Genomic DNA, 20,584 nt, shown 5'->3' with positions numbered 1-20,584 from the left:
TAGCTTGCTTTATTTCTTCCTCTGTGACTTCTCTTGTGAGGTCAGTATTTATATCCTCAGTAACCCTTATTGGGAAACCCTCAAAAACAGCATCATACAGACCCAAATCAGGTGGTGAGGAGGTAAAAAGATTACAGAAATATTCTTGCGCCACTCTTCCAATTCCTCTCTGTCCTCGATGAGTTACTCCCGCCATATCTTGAAGTGAGGAAATATTATTTCTGTATCTTTTGCCTTTGGTAATAGCATGGAAATATGTGGTATTACGATCCCCAGAACGCAGCCACTGAACTCTGCTTTTTTGTTGCCAATAAACTTCTTCCTCCATATAGGCTTGATCGAGTTCTGCTTTTAAATTTTTCCTCTCTTGTAGGGTAGCAGAGTTTGAAGTGATAGCGTTATCAAGACGTCCTCTTAGTAGATTGATATTTTCCCTCGCATTGCATCTATGACTCCGTTTCCAGCGGGAGATTTGTTGTCTGCATCGTCCAATTCTCTGAGCCAATGGGATTTGTATTAACTGAGTCTGTCCCATACCGTTCCAGCCACGATGAACCGTATCTGCAAAACCATCTTTGTCCTTCATACGAATGTCAAATTTAAACATTCTACGTGGTTCTTCCCTCTCTGCAGCAATAGTAGTTATCAAGGGTCTATGATCAGATTCACCAATCTCTAAAAACTCAGTTTCTGATGCAGGGAAAGCTTCAAGCCATGCAGTATTTGCTATTGTTCTGTCTAAACAACACTGAACTTGATGAGTACCTCTTTGACCAACCCAAGAAAATCTGTTTCCTATTGAATTGAGATCTGTGAGATCGTGGTTCCTAATGAGTGTCCTGAAATCTTGGAAAGAAGCTTCAGCTCGAGTGCGTCCTCCTATCTTTTCATGATTCCTAAGTATTTTATTAAAATCTCCTGCTAGAAGCCATGGCTGATTTCTTCTGGTAAGCCCTATCCTTTCAATTCTCTCCCAAACTTGGTGTCGAAAAGCAGGATACGGATTCCCATACACAAACGAGTAATAGAAACTTCCTTCATTGCATTGAACTTGACAATCAATTACATTAGGAGATTGACTTAAAATAGACAACTGTACATGCTGCTTCCAATAGATAACTAGACTACCACAAGAGTCTATAGGAGGCATCGGTAATTTATTTTTATACTAACAAAAAGACTATCAATATCACAATAGTAAAAAGCATTAATATAAGGACTATGCAATGAGCTATTTAGCTTAATAATAATTTTGACAAATTTCTCAAATAGTCATTTTTAAGTTTTTGTCACAAAAATAACTTTAAAAAGAAAATGACTAAAATAATCTCTTTTTATTTTGAAATTTTTAATATTTTTTTTTTTTAAATTTAAAATTCTACCTCAAAAACCCACCCTTTAATTATATACCCTAAGTCTAGATTAGTTAAGCCTAGAATAAAAATGTATTTTTATTCTTTAATAAAAAAAATTGATTATTTTTTTTATTAGGAACTATTTTTATGACAAAAACTAAAAAAATAGCTATCTGGAAAATTTCTCTAATAATTTTGCTAAAATCATTTTATTATGTTGTCTATAGTTCCCAAAGTTTCTGCCTACTTTACATAGCTGATTAATAAATCAGACAACTATTTAAAAAGAAATATACAGGCTGATGAGTAAGACAGCATTATTATTGATGTTAAGATATTTTTAATTATTTCGTGTTTTGTAATTTCCCATGAAATACTTTTCTTTAAATAACAGTTACATACCATATTATTCTTTTCACATAAAAACATAGTAGTAAACAATAGACTTATTTTCATTGTATACATAGTAGTAAACAATACGCAGGTATACAGTATTCCATTGTTTTTTTTATATAAACCCGTTTCCCATCAAAAAATAAAATAAAAAAGAAGAAAACAGCAAAGAGCAAACGTCTTCTTCTTCTTCTTCTTCTTCTTCTTCTCTCTTCCTTGAGCTTGCTTGCTCCTCTCTTGTGTCTTCCTTCGTCACTGTCCGTATCAACAATCAAACCCGAAACGTCTCTTCTGTCTGTTAATTCAGATTATGTCTCAATCTCTCCCTCTCGTCTCCTTGATGAGCACTTTTCCTCATTGACAAAAATCCGAAATCACGACAGACCCATTTCATTTCCATCTTCTATTTTTAATAAAAATCTCATCTTTCGTGTCTTCTCAACAGAACCAACATCCAAAGAATCGGCATTTCCTCTCTCAAAGCTGTAAAAACCGATACTTTTCTCGGTTCAAATCTCGAGAATTCTGAGACCCACCACGAGTTTCCTGAACCAAAGGTGTGTGTAATGAATCGAGATGGGTTTCTGTTTGATTTTACTATCGCTGTCTGCTTTTTTTTAATTTCTTCATTGATCTGTTTGGCGTTCGTAATCGTTGGTATCTAATGATGTTTGCTGTTACCAGATGTAAGCGTATAGCCTAACCATTTTAAAAAAGGCAAAACGTCTTTTATTGGTATCTAATCTCTGTATTAATCTTGACGTTGAAAGGGATGACACAACATTTCTCCTTTCCTGTTAATTTTTAACTTTTGGTTACTGTCTGAAAAAAATTGTATTGTAATAGTAAACTATGCATGTCGCCTAAAGCAAATCTGATCCAAAGTGTTATGTCTTGATTTTGTTTTTATTGTTAAACCGTACGAAATTTGACTTGAAGAGGTTCTCTGTTGTGAAATGGATGATCTATGTTGTATCTTTTGTTGAGGAGATTCTAATCAAGTTTTTTTTTTTACTTAAAGCTCTAATCAAGTTTGCTATTTTAAAATATGATTTGGAAACTTTGAATTCTTATAATATTTGTTTTGTTATTTATTTGATGTTCTTCTGCTAATGGATTCTTATAAATTTCTTGATTATTTGTGTTATTTTTAGTGGTTTTTGTTGAGGCTCTAATCAAGTCTTCTATTTTAGAATATGATTTTGGAAGCTTTGAATTTTTACTAATATCATCATAATATTATTTTGCTATTTATTTGATTGTTATGGTTTTCAGTATTTGATGTGTAAAAGGTTATTGATTATTTGTATTGTTGTTTTCAGTGGCTTTGAGGATGGAAGCAGAAACGTCTTGGACCACTTACCCTTACAACTACATGACTACATACATCCCTGAAGCTGAATCATACTCTGAGCAGAGCGATGATGATGAAGAGACCAAACTCCAAACCTTTGCAATGGATTCTCTTCTCCCCAACGATCTACTAGAAAGAATCCTCTCCTTTCTCCCCATTGCTAGCATCTTCAGAGCTGGCACGGTCTGCAAAAGATGGAACGAGATTGTCTCTTCTCAAAGATTCTTATGGAACTTCTCCAACAACAACAACAACAACTCGGTTTCTCAGGGGCCTTGGTACTTCATGTTCACCACCACTGATGATCCATCCGGTTATGCTTATGACCCGGTTATCAAGAAATGGTACAGCTTTGATCTCCCTTGCATTGAAACTTCGAATTGGTTTATTGCTTCCTCTTGTGGATTGGTTTGTTTCATGGATAATGACTGTAGAAGCAAGATCTATGTCTCAAACCCTATCACCAAGCAATGGAGAAGACTTATCGAACCACCGGGTCATAAGGCTACTGATTATACAGCATTGTCTACCTCCATGAACAGAGCAAAACAGAGTTACTCTGTTTCTATAGTGAAGTCAAAGCAAGTTGCTGGAGATTTCTTCCAATGGGATCTCTCTATTCATCTCTACAGCTCCGAAACAATGACGTGGACAACAAGTGTAACCGATGTCTTAACCGGGTGGAGAGGAGGAGACGAGAGTGTGATCTGCAACAATGTTCTTTACTTCTTGATTTACACCACAGGAGGCAACTCTGATCATCGCCACGGCTTGATTGCTTCTAACTTATCGTCGTCCACATCATCCTTGATGAGGAGTTTCATTCCAATGCCGTGTGCTTTAACCTGTGGGAGGCTGATGAATCTCAAGGAGAGGCTTGTGGTCGTTGGAGGGATAGGGAAGCATGATAGGCCAGAGATTATCAAAGGGATTGGGATATGGTGTTTGAAAGGAGGGAGAGAGTGGCAAGAGATGGCGAGAATGCCTCAGAGATTCTTCCAAGGGTTTGGGGAGTTGGATGATGTTTTCGCGAGTAGTGGCAGTGATGATTTGGTTTATATACAGAGCTATGGATCTCCTGCGCTTTTGATGTTTGATATGAAGTTAAAGTGTTGGAAATGGTCTCAGAAGTGTCCTGTCTCTAAGAAGTTCCCTCTCCAGCTCTTTACTGGGTTTTGCTTTGAACCAAGACTTGAGATCACTCCATAGCTCTGAAGGAGAAGAAGATGATGATTATGTTTTTTAAATGATTGAGAAAATATATTCAGGAATATTGTTGTTATTATTACCATATATTTTGAGTTTAATCAATTGAATCCCCATTTGATCTGGTAAAAATAGAATAAACCTTTTTAACAGTGTGGCCCACAATATCTGATAGTTTTTGAAACTGGGGGTTGTCTGGTTGCTGTTCCTGGACCTGGAGGGTAAATAATTGTTTCCATAATATATGTATCTACTATAGATAGCCGTATGTTTGTAATGTGTTATCTATTATAGATAGCTGTTTGTTTTGTACTCAGCCTGTTTTCTTGATGGGATTTGTCAGGTTTGGCAGTGTTAGGTTTACAAGTACTGGACAACAGCTATTTTGTTGTATTTTATAATTCTCGAAGAACATGATTAATAGAAAGTTCTCAGGATGAAGTTTTAGCGGAATATAAGAAACCGTTTCTTAACTTTTAACTAAAAAATCTAAGAACCGACTCTTAAATAAGATTTTAGGAGCCGGTTCTTAGTTTTTTTTTGTTAAAAGTTAAGAGACGGTTTCTTATATTCCGCTAAAAATTTCATCTCGTATTTAAGAACCGATTTTTAGTTTTTTTTAGTTAAAAATTAAAAGATGGTTTTAATATTCCGCTTAGAACCCCACCATAAAAATCCTCTATTAATCATGCTCTATGGTCTCACTTATTTCAGTTTGTATTAGCTTTAATAATTTTTAACTTAAATTTTGATGTGATATATAAATAAGTATGGATTCTGCAGTTTTTTTTTCCTTAAATAATGTTTATAGTATGTTTCAAAAATAATTTTATTTTGTGTGTCATTGCAGTAAGACAAGTAAATGGCACGCAGACAATTACTCTTGACCCATCAAATCAGTAGAGATCTAAAACACCAAATCAAAAGAATAAAAAAAAAGAAAAACAATTAGGCTTTGTTGGAGATGATTTAGGATAACCACATTGATGATTAATAAAGTTTACTGAAAGTAATATAACTTGAACTGTTGAACATATTGTATAAAAGTATATACTAATTGATCTGAATATATGAAAGAGCTTTGGCTCATTTCTTCTACTTGAGTGTACTGCTTGGAGTAACCTGAAATGAAAGGGTTAAGAAAATGAATCACAAAAAGCATGATGATATTGGTCAATGGGTTCAGGATTTAACCTTAGCATGCTGCATGGTGACTAAGACTTGCATCCACAAGATAAATATGACGTATTTGATCATCATATTCATACTAGATAGCTCGCTTTTTTTGGTGGTGCTCTTTAGTCATACTAGATAGCTCAAATGGATGATCTGCTCAAACAACCTTATAAGGATGATAATTTATATACTTAAGGAAGCTGAGTTTATTAGAGTTCCTAATACTGATCCTTGGACAATTTTAAGTAGCTCACTCTCATTCATCTCTTGTCATTTGATTTCGTGTCCTTCTTTGTTTCTTTTCTGTTGAGTTTTTGGTGGTTTCTGTGCAGTTACATCGCCTCAAGCCAACCAATTGGCAAAGCCTGCACAGCAGATGATGTGTATGAAGCCGGTTATCCTCCTGATGGAAGAGATTCTCTAAAGACATTGAGATTGTTCGTGATTACTTACCTGTCTCTGTTGGAGAGAGATCATGGGATCCTATTTCAGCTCCTGGATCAGCAAAGCGTATTAGTCTGCTCTTCTTAAGTGCTGTGAGATTAGTTGAATAGTGTGCAGTCTTGGGTGCAAACTTTTGGCTCTGATATTTTGGTTCATGCCAAAAAACTTCATATTTGTTAAGCTTGTACATATGTATATGGCCAGACAGTAAGATTCATATATTTAAAATACTAAAACATGTTTTGAGTCTCCAAGATTCACAACAATACTAGGCCTTCAAACTCACCAACTTTGCCATAACAATTTTTTTTTTTGTATCATTAACACCAAGACAGATCCTCTGCTTTCGCCTAAACATGGTACTAATTTTTTGGAATTGAAATTGTAAACTAAGAACAAACGGAAAGTAAAAGGATAAAGAGAAAATTGAATATGCATAAAATATTTTAAACTAGAGAAAGTTTTTCACAGATGATGCAGTTACAAATCAAAAGCATAAAAAGAAAACTAAAACGATAACAATTACATTATAATTATTTGGATTATATCATACAATTTTCGGATTTTTAGTTTATATTTTTGTTATATAATATGTGGATAACATATATATAAATATATATATATATTGACATCTATATAATATATTTTCTTTACGGATATATAATTAATTTGAGCTATAATATAGAGCGAAGATTTTTAACCAAACCCCCCCAAACCAAACCGACCGAAACCAAAATTTAGTTAGTTTGGTAAGAAGTTTGGTTCGATTTAGAAGGTTTATAAAGACATTTGACTTTCAGTTCGATTAGGTTCGGTAATCGGTAAGTTGGGTTTTTCAAAAAAAAAAGTTTTTAACCAAATTTCAAATTGAACTAACCAAAATTTTGAAATGAATTAACCGTTTAAACTGAAGTAACCGAGTTAACCAAAATTTTGAACCAAATAAACCGAACTAGCCGACTTTATCCAAATTTTTAACCAAAATATAATCGAAACAAAAAAAATTGGTAAAAAATAAAATAAAAACGAACTATGTGGATACTGAATCGAATTGAACTCTTTTACATTTCAATTTGGCAAGATTTTAATCAAACCAAACTACCAAAAAACCAATTACCCAAACTATCCGATCTGTATACCTACTATAATATATTAAAAATAAATATATTATATATTATATATTAGTTTTTTAAATATTTTTAAATAACATATTCATACTACTCAACCAATCATTCTTTTAAACAGTTTTATAAAAACATACAGCTTCTACTATATATTGTTACTATAACATATTGCTACTGCTTTATCATCTGCTATAAAGTGAACATTTCACTTTCATAGGATATTCTAGATAATTACATGCTTGATTTGTGATGAATTCTTGTATGAATTCATTTCTGTTAATTTTATGTTATTGGTTTTACGGACTTAGTTTATAATAGTAGCCAAGCGTAGATTGAGTTTGATACGGCAAACCAACTATAACCGAAGTATAGTTGATTAGGAAACACTTGATTTTCGGTTGTGTTTCAATTGAATTAAGCTGGTTTTTGAATGTTATTAAATGACGTATAAAGCTAGTGGCAGTTTCTGTAATATTTAAACATGAAGTAAAGATAAATTTTCAAATATACTTGAATTTTAATAGATTAAGACATAGTTTTATCATGTACTACTTGGGTCATAGAAATTAAGATGGATGAGCTGTTATTAGTTGAAAGTCACTAGCAAAAAAAAGCTAAGCTAATGGTCAAAAACACTAAAAAGGTAGGAAAATGAAAAACTGATGAGATTTTAAACAAGATAGATATACTAAGAAAATATTACACATATGTTTTGTAGTTGACGCTAGTAAGCATCTAGTTTTAATTGACTAAAAAATCTAAGAAACTAATGACGTTCTTCATCGTCATCTTCAGCTCTGCTTAGAAACCTGCATTTTCACAGACCCAGTAGACGAAGATAGAAGATCATTTAAAAAAAAAAATGACTGATGATATATTAGGATTAAGATTTATACCATAAAGAGAGGGGAGAAAGAATAAGATGTCAACAGAAGTAAGAAACGATTGGATACCAAAGCCAAGGAAAAGCATTCTACCAGCAAGTTCAACCTGCAACAACAACAACAACAACATTTACAAGACGTCTCTTTCTTTATCTAAAATTCTACTGGGATAACGAGATGTTTACTTTTTCCTCGGACAACATCTGAGGCGGCAAGAACTTTACTCTTAACAAAGCAACAGTGGTGCAGAATAGCTGTGCGCTGTGTAGATGACACACAGTAGTCAGAAACTATGATTTTAAACAGATAATAATGCAGACACAAAAATGATTGAAGCAGTAGGATTACAGTGAAACTTACACAACTCCACCAAGAACCACTCCAAATGGATTTTCATCTGCAGCTAAACGTATTGTAGTACGCTAAAAAAAGAAGGAGAAGTGGTTGAGCATGTGAATCATTTAGACTGCATCCAATCAAGTAAGTGAGTGCGCTAACCAGACTCTTGTCACCAAATTCAGCAAAGAAAGTAAACAAAAACGCCTGCAAGAAACATGAGAGTTAGTTTCAAAAGGTAGTAGCTATTGAGAGGGAGGATTTGTAGTTTACCTTGAGAAAAATTGGAGAGAAGAATCGTGTGAAGAAAGGCCTTTTCTGCTTCTTTTTTTTTTGTTTTAGAATGAACAAGAAATGGTGTTTCTGCGCCCCTCCTGCCAACAAAGTATAAACCCTCAAAATTTCACCCTCTGATGACATCAAAATCTGATGAAGAAGAAGTCCTCCTCCTTGTTTAAAACCGTACCAAAGAAACCACAGCCCAAAACCAAAAAACAACAAAGTTGTAATGTGATGCGTCCATTGGCGAGAGATCTGCAAGCAACGAGGGTTTAAAAAAAAAAAGATTGAAACTTTCCATCAAAACTAAAATCTGAGCTCAAAGCAAAAAGCATTACACAGACGTACCAGATCAGGAGCAGCCCATCCAAGTGTAGCAGAGAGGATAGTCGTGACCTAAGAATTAACAAAGACATGAGAGAGTCTCCAAATAGTCAAAATGAGTCAAGAAAGCTTACAATTGAAGCAGATACGCAACCAGCCAACACAAGTCTCCTCGGATTACGCATTGCCAGAATCTGATTTAAGTTAAAAAAAAAAAAAGAGAGAGAGATTCAGACAGTAGACAGACTAGTTTCCGACATAAAACGTGTCTTTAAACAAAAGCAAAGATGAACAACACTTACAGCTGCAACGCAAAACGTTTTGTCACCAACCTCCGAGAATTCAATCTTGAAGAATGACTTCGTAAAACCCTACAAAAAATACAAAACCCAGATTAGCTCCCACAACGATCGCCAGAGACTAAAGAAAAAAAAAGGAATCTTTTCACAGTACCTGCGAAACTGAGCTCATGGCTCCGAAAGTTTCCATCTTTTCCAGGCGGGGAGTGATCTACTGAGAGGGAAGAGAGTGCGCTACAGAGTTACTGAGAAAAGACGTTTGCGTCCATAAAGGCTATGTTAAATCCTGGATATTAAAATCTAAACCCTGAAGACTTAGCACTAAACCCAAAACCCCTAACTTCTAAACCCAAATTGTAGACTACGATTCCTAAAACTAAAACACAACAATAATCTCAACATGTGGAGTTCAATAACATTTTCAAAATGAAAATACGGATAATAGAGTATATATCAGCAAATATATGATTTATCCAAAAAAAGTGTGGCATACATTAGAAGTTAGAACACTTGTGTGGTTCAATGATTATGAAATCGGTTAGTATGCAAACAATGTAACTAGTCGCTAATTAAGAGACCAGTTAATAATTAATGTTTCAGTCTCCAATTGTGAAACAGGTTATTAATCTATGCATCTGCAAGACCATTTTCGATAGTTTATTTTATTTTTTATTCTAAATTAAATAACTTTATAATATAACTGAATTATACTCTAATGCAAAATAGAGTCATGAACAAAAATATAAGTAATATATTCTAGAGCAAATTAGCTCAATATACTGAAAAGAGTGGGATACCATTGAATTGGAGGAAAATGGTAGTGATGGGAAAAAAAATTGAAGGGAAATAGAGTATACAGTGCAAATATGGGGGAAATTGTGTGTAGAGAGTACAAATACTCTATATTCTATATAGAGAGTAAATTTTTTTTTTACTCTATTATAAGAGAAAAAGACTAGGATAGCATCAAACCAAGTTTTTGTTCCCAAAGTAGCACTCAAAGCTCAAAGTCACAAAAATAGGTTTCATTAAAGAGGTAAATATACACTTATACCCCTTGGGTTAATTAATCCAAACCTTAGAGTTTAGAGTTAAGGGGTGGGGTTTTGGAATTAGGGCTTAAAATTTTATAAAAAATAAATACTAAAATAAAAAATAAAAATTTTAAAAACAGTTTCAAAAAGTATTTTTAAATTATAAAAAGAAATTTGAAAAAAATAAAAAAAATTTCGTAAAAAAAATTCAAAAAAAATTATAAAAATTTCGAATCTGAAAACATATAATCTGAAACTATAAAAAAATTTATTTTTTTCATTTTTTTTATTTTTATCTTATTTATTTTTATTTATTTTTATTTATTTTTGTTTGTTTATTTAATTTTAAACCAAGGGTATTAGGGATATTTTATCCTTTAATGAATGTCATTTTTGTGACTTTCTCCTTTTAGTGCTATTTTTGAGACATAAACTTTAAAAGGTGCTATTATTGATAATTGCCCCTATTATAAAGTAAAAATAAAATACTATTGAAATATTTTTACGATAAAACCTATTTTAGTTCAAAAAATAGATTGAGATCGGAGATGTCCTAAGAGCACTATTCATCTTCTTTTAGTTTTTTCTTATTCATGAATCTACTGCAGATTCTTTTTCAATCATCATGTTCTTCTCTTCTCATTTTCATTTTCATGAAACTTTTTTCCTGTCTCTAGTTCTTTTATCCGCTTTTTTATTCACAAATCATTTATATAATCTCACCTCTTCTGTTTCTTTCTCTGTTTTCTTTGTTTCTTCTTTTATTCCCTCTGATTCTTCTTTTTCCAGATCTACAAAAGATTAAAATGAGAATATAATGATGAGATTTGATAAAGAATATGTACAATAATAACGTAACAGAAGAACTAGGGATGAAAAAGAGATTTCATGGAGAGGATTCAGAGAGAAGAAGCTGATACTGAGAGTGAAAAGAGAAACATAAATGCACATTAATGATTTTTTATGCATATGGAATGCAGAAAGGAAGAGGAATGTTCAGAAAAAAAACATTATTTGTGTCAAATACCTCATATTGTAAATATGAAAACAAAGGGGCTCGCGAGTGGATTATGTCAACGAATTTTCCCAAATCTTTGTGACAGCTACTGTTAGTAGGTGTAGACGTAGAGATTGGGTTGTCAATTAAAAAGATGCACAGTTAGATCTACACGTGGAGATGATGATGTTGTAGGAAATAATGATTACGCTGGAAGTGATGATGATGTAGATCATGCTAAGAACTACGTGACATTGTATACACATTGGCTCAAAATGGTTGAAGAGAACTTTGTTTTGTCTAAGGAGAAAGTCAAGCTAAAGGCTCAAATTGGTGAAGCACTGAAATATGTGCCAGCGAAAGAAGAAGAAGAAGGAAGACATGCTAGAGTTCAACTTGAAAAAAATTCAGAAATATTTCAGGATGCTTAATGATAGTACGGATCAGTTGGAGAGTGATCGGGTAGAGATGAGGGATAACATAAAATCTTATACTCGTATATTTTAGTGTTTAAATCATACAAACGTTGATGAAATCTTTAAAATCTACTCAGCAATCGTCTTGGAAGATATCCCGAGACAGTGATGAAATTTTCTCAAAACAGAGAGATGAAAAGTGTAGGAAGAACTTAATCAGGAATTGAAAACAATGGACTGTAAAAACCTCTATTACATTATTCAAGCTCATTTGGATATGCTAAGCACTGGAGACGTTTTCATTGTCATGTTTTTGTAAGAGAACCTCTGTTACAATGTGATGAGAGAGCTTTTTATTTATCTATTAAGAGGTTGTGAGTTGGGCTTTAGTTCCATTGCTGATAGAATACGTTTAGACCATAATCCAATATTTGTTTCATCAACAACGTATTCGCACACCAAAACATAATTTTTCCCTCATAGATGTTGTGCCGCTGCCCTTTGCTTCTACCTCATCTATAATGGCGTAATGTGATTGCCTAAAACAATCTTTTATTCTTACGGAACTAAGAATGATCTTTCTATAAAACTGCAGTACAGAGGAGGCTTTTTTTTTGGTCAAACAAACATTATTATAAACTTAGGTTACCGAGTTACTTTTGAGTGGAAATTATACAGTAACAAATATATAGGAGTTTTGATAATATACAAATTTACAGGGGTCATGCTAAATATATGGGAAATATAGAAAATACTGTAGCTAGAATAAAAGAAATTCATAACTAGAACTCTGCTGGTAGCAAATTTACAAGGATCATAACTGAAATATGGGAATATATAGCAAAACAAAATGAAAGTATGGGAAAATTTGTTAAAAACTAAAGCACATATAGAGAGAGTAATTGTAAAAAATAAAAAGAAATTTCATAAGATGTTTTTTTTAAGTTTTTGTCACAAAAATAATATTCAATGAAGAAAATGACAAAAATAAATTTTATTAAAAGATTAACTGATCTAGATCTAGAATTTAGAGTTAAGATGTATAGTTTTGGAGATATGTTTCAAAATAAAAAATAAAAAATAAAAAAATTTCAAATAAAAATGAATTATTTTGATCATTGCTATTTTACGACAAAAATTTAAAAATGATTATTTGAGAAAATTGTCCATAAATAAATACAGTGGAAAAATGGTAGAATACTTTGTAATAACAAACGAAATAATAATAAATGAATATATTAGTCATAGGCTCATAGCTAAAGGAGTGTACATGTACAATAATCAAATTATATAAGAAACTATAAACTCAGAACTGTCAATTAGAACTCTAAGATTTGATTATACAGAGATCATCAGAAGAAAGAAGATGCATCAAGGGGATGAATGATATACGTCAGCACCAACGCCACCACCATTAACAAATACGCTATTCCTTGATCGATCGATGTTCCTGTTCATTAATAAGAGAATTCAATTTTAATTTCACCAGATCATGTTCGTACACAATCAAATCGATTATAAATGTAGGCGTGAAATTACCGTCGCTTGTGGGAGAAGGAGCAGGAGCTAGGGGTTGAGCGCCGGCGAAAGGAGACACGACGGCGAAGACGATCAAAGCGATAACGGCAGCGTAATTCCTCAACGACATTTCTAGATATTCATCGATATATAAAATTTTCCGGGGAGAGAGATGAGATGACGATCGAGAAACCTTGTGAAAAATGACGTAAAGGCTAACGCGCTTTTATAGGAAAATACTGGTTGACGGTTACCGGCTGTAGCCAGTAACACTGGAGGCTTCTTTCAAGTAAATCTACTGACACCTGTCTTTCTTTTTACTTGTTGATTATTCTCCCTTGACTGACAACCCCTTCCTCGATGGTTCTTTGATTGTTTTGTCCGTCAACTTTGGAATTGTGCCTTTTTTCTAGATAAAATAAGTATGTGGAAAACATTTTTCACAGAATAAGCTAAATATATTAAACAGAGTTTTCACTATCCAAAATTAACACGTCCTTCTGAAATTTTGACACACTACTCTATATTATTTTTTTTATAAATTAAATAGTAAGATGAAGGCTGTTCTTTTTTTACATTAAGATGAAGGCTGTTATAAATTAGACAATTACGCGTTCCGTATGTGTCTAATCCTCTCATCGAGACTTGAATTTCAATCTTTCAAAAGTTAACACGCGTATATATTGTGGACGCGTCTGTGCATGAATATGTATCCGAGCTTAATTGATGAAGTTAATGTATATACACAACAACCTCGGCAACTAAATTAACAAAATGTGTTTTTAGTTAATGACCATAAAAAATATTCAAGAGGAAATAGTTTTAGCTACGTAAGCAGTGAGGAGGGCCATGAGCATGTGATGAGATTCTTGCTTTTTCCCTCTTTTATCAAAGTAATGTTTTTGTTTGGTGAAGCCTGTAAGAAAAACCAAGCCGTCTCTCTTCATAAACCGAAACTCAACCATATCATAATACATTAAGTACCATTCAAGGTTTACATGCCAACACTCTTTATGGTTTGCTACTTATCTTACCATAAACCATTCTTAGTTAAGAACATATGATTACAAAGTGAAACATCTCTGACTTTACTCTGGATTTAGAACGCCAACTTAGGATCCACAACTCCTGAAGCATTGCCTTCACCAATTAAAAGTTGTTCAGGATCCTGAGAGACACACACACATAGTATACAATTAACGTTAAGTGCTCCCTACATAGATGAGAAAAACTTAGTAGTGTGAGACTATTTACATACCTCAATCCCCCATTTGATGTAATCTAGAGATTAACAAGCCTTATATTCATCTACCAAAACTCTCAATGACGTCTCTTGCTTCATCAAACTCTGATATATCATTTTCCTGTCATATTCATATATATATATTCTCATGAAAGGCGAACGCCTTTTGCGAAGGCGCACCAAGGAGCAGACCCAAACGCCTTAATAAGGCGAGGCTATGTTCTTAAGGCGCTTGCCTTGGTGCGCCTTTGCCTTATTCTAAAATGCTTTAGCGACACAAAGGCGCGTCTTACCGTTTTTCACAAAATTCGTGACTAGTCGGTCATCCAAACCCAAACCATGTGACTGTAGTCACTCCTTGATGATTTTAGTTGTGTCAAGTCTCGTCAATGAGGCTTTAGGTGTCTGTCAATGAGGCTTTAAGTGTCTGGGATGTGTTGTTGTTGCTATGAATCATAGTTTTGAAATTGAAGGAATCAAACCTAAATGCGAATTGGTTCTTGAAACGAGCATTGTTGATAGTAAAACAAACAAAAAATACCACAAGCTAACTACAATATCAGGAATCTAATCTAATCTTTAGAGCTTTTAGGTAAGTTTGTATGTGTTCATTACAATTTCTACCTCAACCCATTTCTAAGTTCCTCTAGAGTCTATGTACTACTACCCTGTTTTTTTTTATACGTGTGGTTCTTAAAGGCGAGCGCCTTGGAGCGCCATGCCATGGCGCAAGGCACAAGGCTCCAGCTTCCTTGCCTTTGAGCGCCTTGCGCTTTTTAAAGGGACATTTGCTAAAACCAACCCAAATATTCAAGTCAAATGTAAAAGTATACCCCACTTTCAGTCAAATGCAAAACCAACCTAAAGGAGTAGTGAAAGTACTATTTAACCCTTATGACCAAACAAAAAACAGAAATGTATTTTACGTTTCTATCCTTTGGAAGTCTACACGTAATAAAAGAAGTCTACATATATATAGACTTCCTACGAAGTCTACTTTATATACTTGTTTTGTAGTCTACACTCTAATTTGATCTAATAATTTAATTTTAAAAATGTATAAAAATAATTATTGTGATATTTTTAACTAATCATCAATATAATGGATAATATGAAGTAAATAAATTAAAATTTCATATAATCGAACAATTTTGAAGAATATATACTAATTTGGTTATCATGTGTTAGACTATGTTCATAGTTTACAAACAAAAGGTTCTAACATGTTATGTCTTTTAGTAGTTGATTTCAAAGGGTTAGATTTTAGATTTTGTTTTTTTTTTGTTTTATTAACTTAAATCTGCATATTAATGTTTAGTAGTTTATATTTTGTATAAATGAGACTTTTTGATTATCAAGCAAAACATTTAGGGTTTGAGATTTGTGGTTTAGGGTTTCGTAGACCTACAATAAAGTCTATTTATCTGAAGACGTCTTTTTCAGTCTATATTTTTCAATTTGTTTTACAAAAAATCATTATATTTAAACTAAGTTAAGTTCCTTACGAATAAAAAAGTGAAATCATATACTATAACTATTAAAAAATAAAAAAATAAATTTAATAAATCATATATTAAAATTATTAAAATAATAAAGAATAAACAACAATAATTAAATTATTATAGTAGACTTCCAAAAAGGTCTACTATGTTAAGGTAAGATCTACTCCAAAATTTTAATTTTAGTAGACTTCAAACGAAGTCTACAGTATCGTAAATTTTAACCTAGTTACATTTTTGTCTCCCTATATAAACAAAATTTATACAATCTCTCTCTAAAGTGGCTGCACAAGTTTTTAAAACTCTCTCCCTTCTCTCTAAAACTTTCTCTCTTCTCTCTAAAATTCTCTCAATTGTTTCTAAATCTCTCTCATTATCTTCTTTCTCTCTAAAATTTTCTCAAGTCTTTCTCACAATATTATCTTGTCATTTTAGATATTATGATTCATGGTTTTCATCTTCTCCTTTAAAAAATGTAAGTTTTAGATCTATAGATTTTAAATGTGTATTTTTATGTTTATTTCTCACAATATTATCTTTTTTTTGGTAGGTATTATCACTCATGGATTTCATCATCTCCTCTAAAAATGTAAGTTTTAGATTAATAGATTTAAAATATGTATTTACATGTTTATATTCAAATAAATTTATAGATCAAGCTCTCTACATTAATTTGCTACTAGTTTACCTTATAAATTCTATTATGTAAAGTATTTTCAGATTTAAAATTATTTTCACATTTCAAAATATATAAATTTTTTCAGATCTGAAAATTATTAGACAGTGTAGACTTCTAAAGAAGTTTATTAAAGCTTGCAGACTTCATATGAAGTTTACTAAACCACAAAGTTTAAGCAGACTTCATTGGAAGTCTACAAAAATATGACTTTAATTTTTTTTTCTATGTTTTTTAATAATTTTATCTTATTTTGCAGGTATTTTCTTCCATAGTTGTTTTCTTCTCCTCCTAGAAATGTAAGGTTTACATCTATAGATTTAAAATATGTGTTCTAGTATTTATATTCAAATAAAGTTACATATTAAAATTCATATTAATATGTCTTTAATTTATAACTATTTTGTCTATTAAATCATATTTTTAAAAGGTTTTTAGATTTAAACTTATTTCATATTTTTAATGTATTTATTTTCCAGATCTATTTTTTTTTATAGAGTAGACTTCATTTGAAATCTACTTAAAACTTACGGCTGGTAGACTTCAAATGAAGTCTACTATCCTTGACTTTTAAGCATATTTCATTAGAAGTTTACTCAAATATGATTTTAGTTTTTATCTTATTTTTCATAATTTTATTTTATTTTGCAGGTATTCTCTTCCAATGTTTTCAAATCATCTTCCCAAAAATGTAAGATTTCCATATATTCATTATAAGATATTTTGTGTTAATAATGAACTAAATTTATAGATTCATACATTATCTTTTTGCTTTGTTACAAGGATGACAAAAAACCATTTTTGAAATATTTTCCAGAACAAAGTATTTTCAAATTTTCTAAATACACACTTTTAGATATGAAAATTTTCCATTAGTGTAGACTTCAACTAAAGTCTACTAAACAATAACTTTACGTAGACTTAATAAAAAGTCTACTAAAATATGATTTTATTTTTTATCTTATGTTTTTCTCATAACTCTATTTTATTTTGCAGGTACTTTTTCCAAGACTTTATTTGAAGCATCAAGATTATGAAAAATCAAACATACTCAAGAATACTTTTTAATATATTGCTCTGTAATAACTTTCATAATAAAATATTAATTTTTAAATAATTTTTTAATGCATAATCTATAAACATTGTATTCATTTTTAGTTGTTTTCACTTGTATGATATTATTAATTTTTTGTTAGATATCAATTTTTTCACAAGATCTAACCAACCAAACAAGTAAAACCACCATAAGCTAAAATAATAACTAACACACATGTGAGAAGAAGAAAATCTATACAAAATTTTCCCAAAAATTTTCAAAAATAACACTAATCAAAACAATTTGCAATAAGTATCAAGTGTATAATTATAACACATTAAATTGTGAAATTCATCCAAGACCATTAAAATTTTACTAACATACACTGTAAAATAATTAAATCATGAAAAAATATGATGAATAATACACAAATACACTTTTAATAGAATTTACGACGTAGACTTCAACTGCAGTCTACATTTGTAGATTTACAAAAACGTCTACACTTATTATCTAACATATAGTCAATCCAAAATTTTTAGTGTATTTGGCGCAGGCTTGATACACAAAGGCGTACAAAGTGTGTCTTAGATAACTCGATCAAGTTCCGTACTTGTCGATTATTCGTGACAGGCATAAGAGGAGTATTTTCCTATTCGGAGTCATTTGTTTTAAATGATGTTTGGTAAGAAATAGGTTAGCACCATCTTCTCAATTTTGTTGTCCAGATCATAATTTTCTTGTGTCATTTCAAGAAGTTTACCATGTGTACAGCCATCATGCATAATGAACATTCTTCAACCTTTCCGATTCTTCATCCTTTTCGAATATTTTGTCATCTAAAATGTCTTTGGCCCATGCTTCACACTCGCTCTAAGTTTTCAACCACATCCTTGAACACGACACTTAGCCACATACAGAGTTTTCGTTGTCTTATATGCTGAGAATGTAAATTTATATTCCACAGTCACCGACTTCAGCTTTGAAACAAGCTCAGCCTTACTAGCAAAACTATAAACGAAGACTTACAAATACGTCTACAATTATTAGCTAACAACATTGTCAAATCAAATGAATTATACCTTCATAATTATAAAAAAAAATTCTTTTCAAAATCACTCAAACCCATTAGGATTAACTAACACACACTGTCAAACAAAAAATCTAGAAAAAATTTAATGAATAATACACAAATTCACATTTTTATAAATTTTTCTATGCAAACTTAATATTCAGTCTCTGAAGATGTAGACGTTCTTTTCAGTTTACAGACGTAGACTGTCAAATAGGTCTACTCTTTGGGTTGGTTTTTGCAATTGACCATTTTACGGGTTGCTTTCTATAGTTGAATAAAAGTTGTGATTTTGTACATGTAGACTTTCTTTTCGGTCTACAATTTAAAAAGGTTACTTTTTGTAATTGACCAGAATTCATCCAAGATTTGACTTTCAGAACTAGACTTCATATGCAGTCTACATGTTTGAATTTTTTTGAAAGAGGTTAGTTTTGCAATTGACCAAGTTTGACTTCAAATCAGTAGATTGAAATGAACGTCTACGGGTGTGTAGACTTCTTGTGAAGTCTACTCTCAAATCCGACGGGTTGGTTTTGCATTTGACCAAAATAAAAAAGTAGACTTTATACGCAGTCTACATTTTTTTTTTAAGATAAGAAGACTGCATATGAAGTCTACAATTTAATAAATTTTTGATTGCTTTTTAAACTTTTTGGTCAAACACAAAACTAACCTATTCCACGAAGTCAAAGTTTTGGTCAAATGCAAAACTGACCTTTTATAGACTTCGGTGGCAGTCTACATTCTGTAGAGTTCCGTTGAAGTCTATTTTGAAAAGTCAAAAGTTCGGTCAAATGAAAAACTAACCTCTTTTAGGTAGACGTCTTAGTAAGTCTACCGAAAGTTTTATTTTTGTTGTTAAAGGTAAAGACGGAGACTACTGGGGAAGTCTGCGTTAGAAAAAAAATTTGTCTGGTCAATTGCAAAACTAACCCGTGCGTTGACAAATAGACTGCATCGTAAGTCTCCACGGAGGCGTAGACATACAAAACAGTCTACCGTCGCGACACAGATCTGAAAAAAGAACGAAAACCATGTAAATAGTTACCTTTTTCATGTGTAAAGCTCGTTTCCAACCTTTTCAACCGTCCAAACTCCAAATATGAGCAAAAAGAAGCATCTTTAACGATTCACTAATGAAGAAACTCGAAAATATGAAGTTTGTGATTATGAAAATGATAGTTATGAGAGTTTTTTAGATGGAAATGTAGAGGAAATGAGAGGAAATGAAGTTTTTTGGGTTAGAATGAGAAAAAAAGTGGTTGAAAATTGAATTCTAGAGCTTTAGAGCTCAAAAATGGTGGTTCATGGTGGTTGGAAAAATTGATGATGATGGCATTTTTGTAAATAAGAAGAAATGGTTAGGGTGTATTTGGTTTTTTGTTAATTTCGAAATTAATAAAAAAACAAATAAAAATGGCAATTTTGTGAATAATTCAAAAACATAAGGATAGTATGGAAATTTTATTGATGAATAGTATGAACAAAAAAAAAGGGGTTGGTTTTGGATTTGACTTAAAAATATGGGTTGGTTTTGAAAAACACCCCTTTTTAAAACACAGAATAGTACTAACCACAAACAGCAGGACATCTAAAGCGGACAACTTACAGCAAACATGGAAAACTTGCGGTAATTGTCAAGAAAAGCTTGCTTCTTCCTCAATTTATCATATTGTCTTAAACATTTGCTGAAAAGGTGTCTGATACTTGTGTCGCTTGCTAACATTAGTCCACTGACCTGAAATATCAGATACACTTAACAAAGTATAAGATATATACAGAACAAAGTAAGGTTACCCTATGGGCTGTTTGAACATATGGAGTGTATCATGTCATGAGGAAGTGACACCTTGGCGTTGGGATCAAATAAGCTAGCAAGCCAACCAAGTCATTGTTCATGTACCCTGGATAACGCA

At 32.0% G+C, this 20,584-nt stretch overlaps 3 protein-coding genes across 8 annotated transcripts; 1 reads left to right on the top strand and 2 right to left on the bottom strand.

Annotated features, from left to right (window-relative positions):
- Positions 1-1,882: 1,882 nt before the first annotated feature.
- LOC106444993 (F-box/kelch-repeat protein At3g61590-like) lies at positions 1,883-4,621 on the top strand. 2 transcript variants are annotated; one of them, XR_007339226.1, is made up of 3 exons: positions 1,883-2,305; positions 3,071-4,403; positions 4,434-4,621. XR_007339226.1 is itself a non-coding variant. In XM_048778287.1 (2 exons), the coding sequence occupies exon 2, from the start codon at positions 3,082-3,084 to the stop codon at positions 4,309-4,311; it is 1,230 nt and encodes a 409-aa protein (XP_048634244.1). In that variant the 5' UTR covers positions 2,347-2,689; positions 3,071-3,081; the 3' UTR covers positions 4,312-4,458. The 2 variants fall into 2 exon arrangements, 1 of the variants encoding a protein (XP_048634244.1); XM_048778287.1 differs by lacking the exon at positions 1,883-2,305 and adding an exon at positions 2,347-2,689 and having other exon boundaries at positions 3,071-4,458.
- A 3,096-nt stretch (positions 4,622-7,717) lies between these two features.
- Positions 7,718-11,183, bottom strand: LOC106447753 (GDT1-like protein 5). 5 transcript variants are annotated; one of them, XR_007339227.1, is made up of 11 exons: positions 10,932-11,183; positions 9,329-9,419; positions 9,178-9,246; positions 9,010-9,069; positions 8,900-8,947; positions 8,546-8,806; positions 8,435-8,479; positions 8,297-8,358; positions 8,122-8,190; positions 7,949-8,042; positions 7,718-7,861 (listed from the first exon to the last, which is right to left on the bottom strand). XR_007339227.1 is itself a non-coding variant. In XM_048778290.1 (11 exons), the coding sequence occupies exons 2-11, from the start codon at positions 9,362-9,364 to the stop codon at positions 7,854-7,856; spliced, it is 759 nt and encodes a 252-aa protein (XP_048634247.1). In that variant the 5' UTR covers positions 9,365-9,419; positions 10,932-11,180; the 3' UTR covers positions 7,718-7,853. The 5 variants fall into 5 exon arrangements, 4 of the variants coding, with proteins under 4 accessions (XP_048634247.1, XP_048634248.1, XP_048634245.1 ...); XM_048778290.1 differs by having other exon boundaries at positions 8,122-8,197; positions 10,932-11,180; XM_048778291.1 differs by having other exon boundaries at positions 7,718-8,042.
- A 1,658-nt stretch (positions 11,184-12,841) lies between these two features.
- LOC125608250 (arabinogalactan protein 20-like) lies at positions 12,842-13,349 on the bottom strand. The gene is made up of 2 exons (XM_048778292.1): positions 13,161-13,349; positions 12,842-13,071 (listed from the first exon to the last, which is right to left on the bottom strand). Exons 1-2 carry the CDS (start codon positions 13,267-13,269, stop codon positions 12,974-12,976), a joined length of 207 nt encoding a protein of 68 aa, XP_048634249.1. The 5' UTR covers positions 13,270-13,349; the 3' UTR covers positions 12,842-12,973.
- Between the last annotated feature and the right edge of the window lie 7,235 nt (positions 13,350-20,584).

This window comes from Brassica napus, chromosome A4 (assembly GCF_020379485.1).
Source record: "Brassica napus cultivar Da-Ae chromosome A4, Da-Ae, whole genome shotgun sequence".
NCBI lineage: Eukaryota > Viridiplantae > Streptophyta > Magnoliopsida > Brassicales > Brassicaceae > Brassica > Brassica napus.
Note: the sequence above shows the minus strand (reverse complement) of the source record. Positions and strands in the feature narration are given on the sequence as shown.

Bases quoted from the DNA above. Each gene is read 5' to 3' on its own strand.
- LOC125608250 (XM_048778292.1), bottom strand. From the start codon at position 13,269: ATGTCGTTGAGGAATTACGCTGCCGTTATCGCTTTGATCGTCTTCGCC. The intron at 13,072-13,160 runs GTAATTTCACGC...ATTAATGAACAG, and splicing joins TCCTTCTCCCACAAGCGACG to GAACATCGATCGATCAAGGA.
- LOC106444993 (XM_048778287.1), top strand. From the start codon at position 3,082: ATGGAAGCAGAAACGTCTTGGACCACTTACCCTTACAACTACATGACT.
- LOC106447753 (XM_048778288.1), bottom strand. From the start codon at position 9,364: ATGGAAACTTTCGGAGCCATGAGCTCAGTTTCGCAG. The intron at 9,247-9,328 runs GTACTGTGAAAA...TATTTTTTGTAG, and splicing joins CCATGAGCTCAGTTTCGCAG to GGTTTTACGAAGTCATTCTT. The intron at 8,807-8,899 runs GTACGTCTGTGT...CGTTGCTTGCAG, and splicing joins GATGGGCTGCTCCTGATCTG to ATCTCTCGCCAATGGACGCA.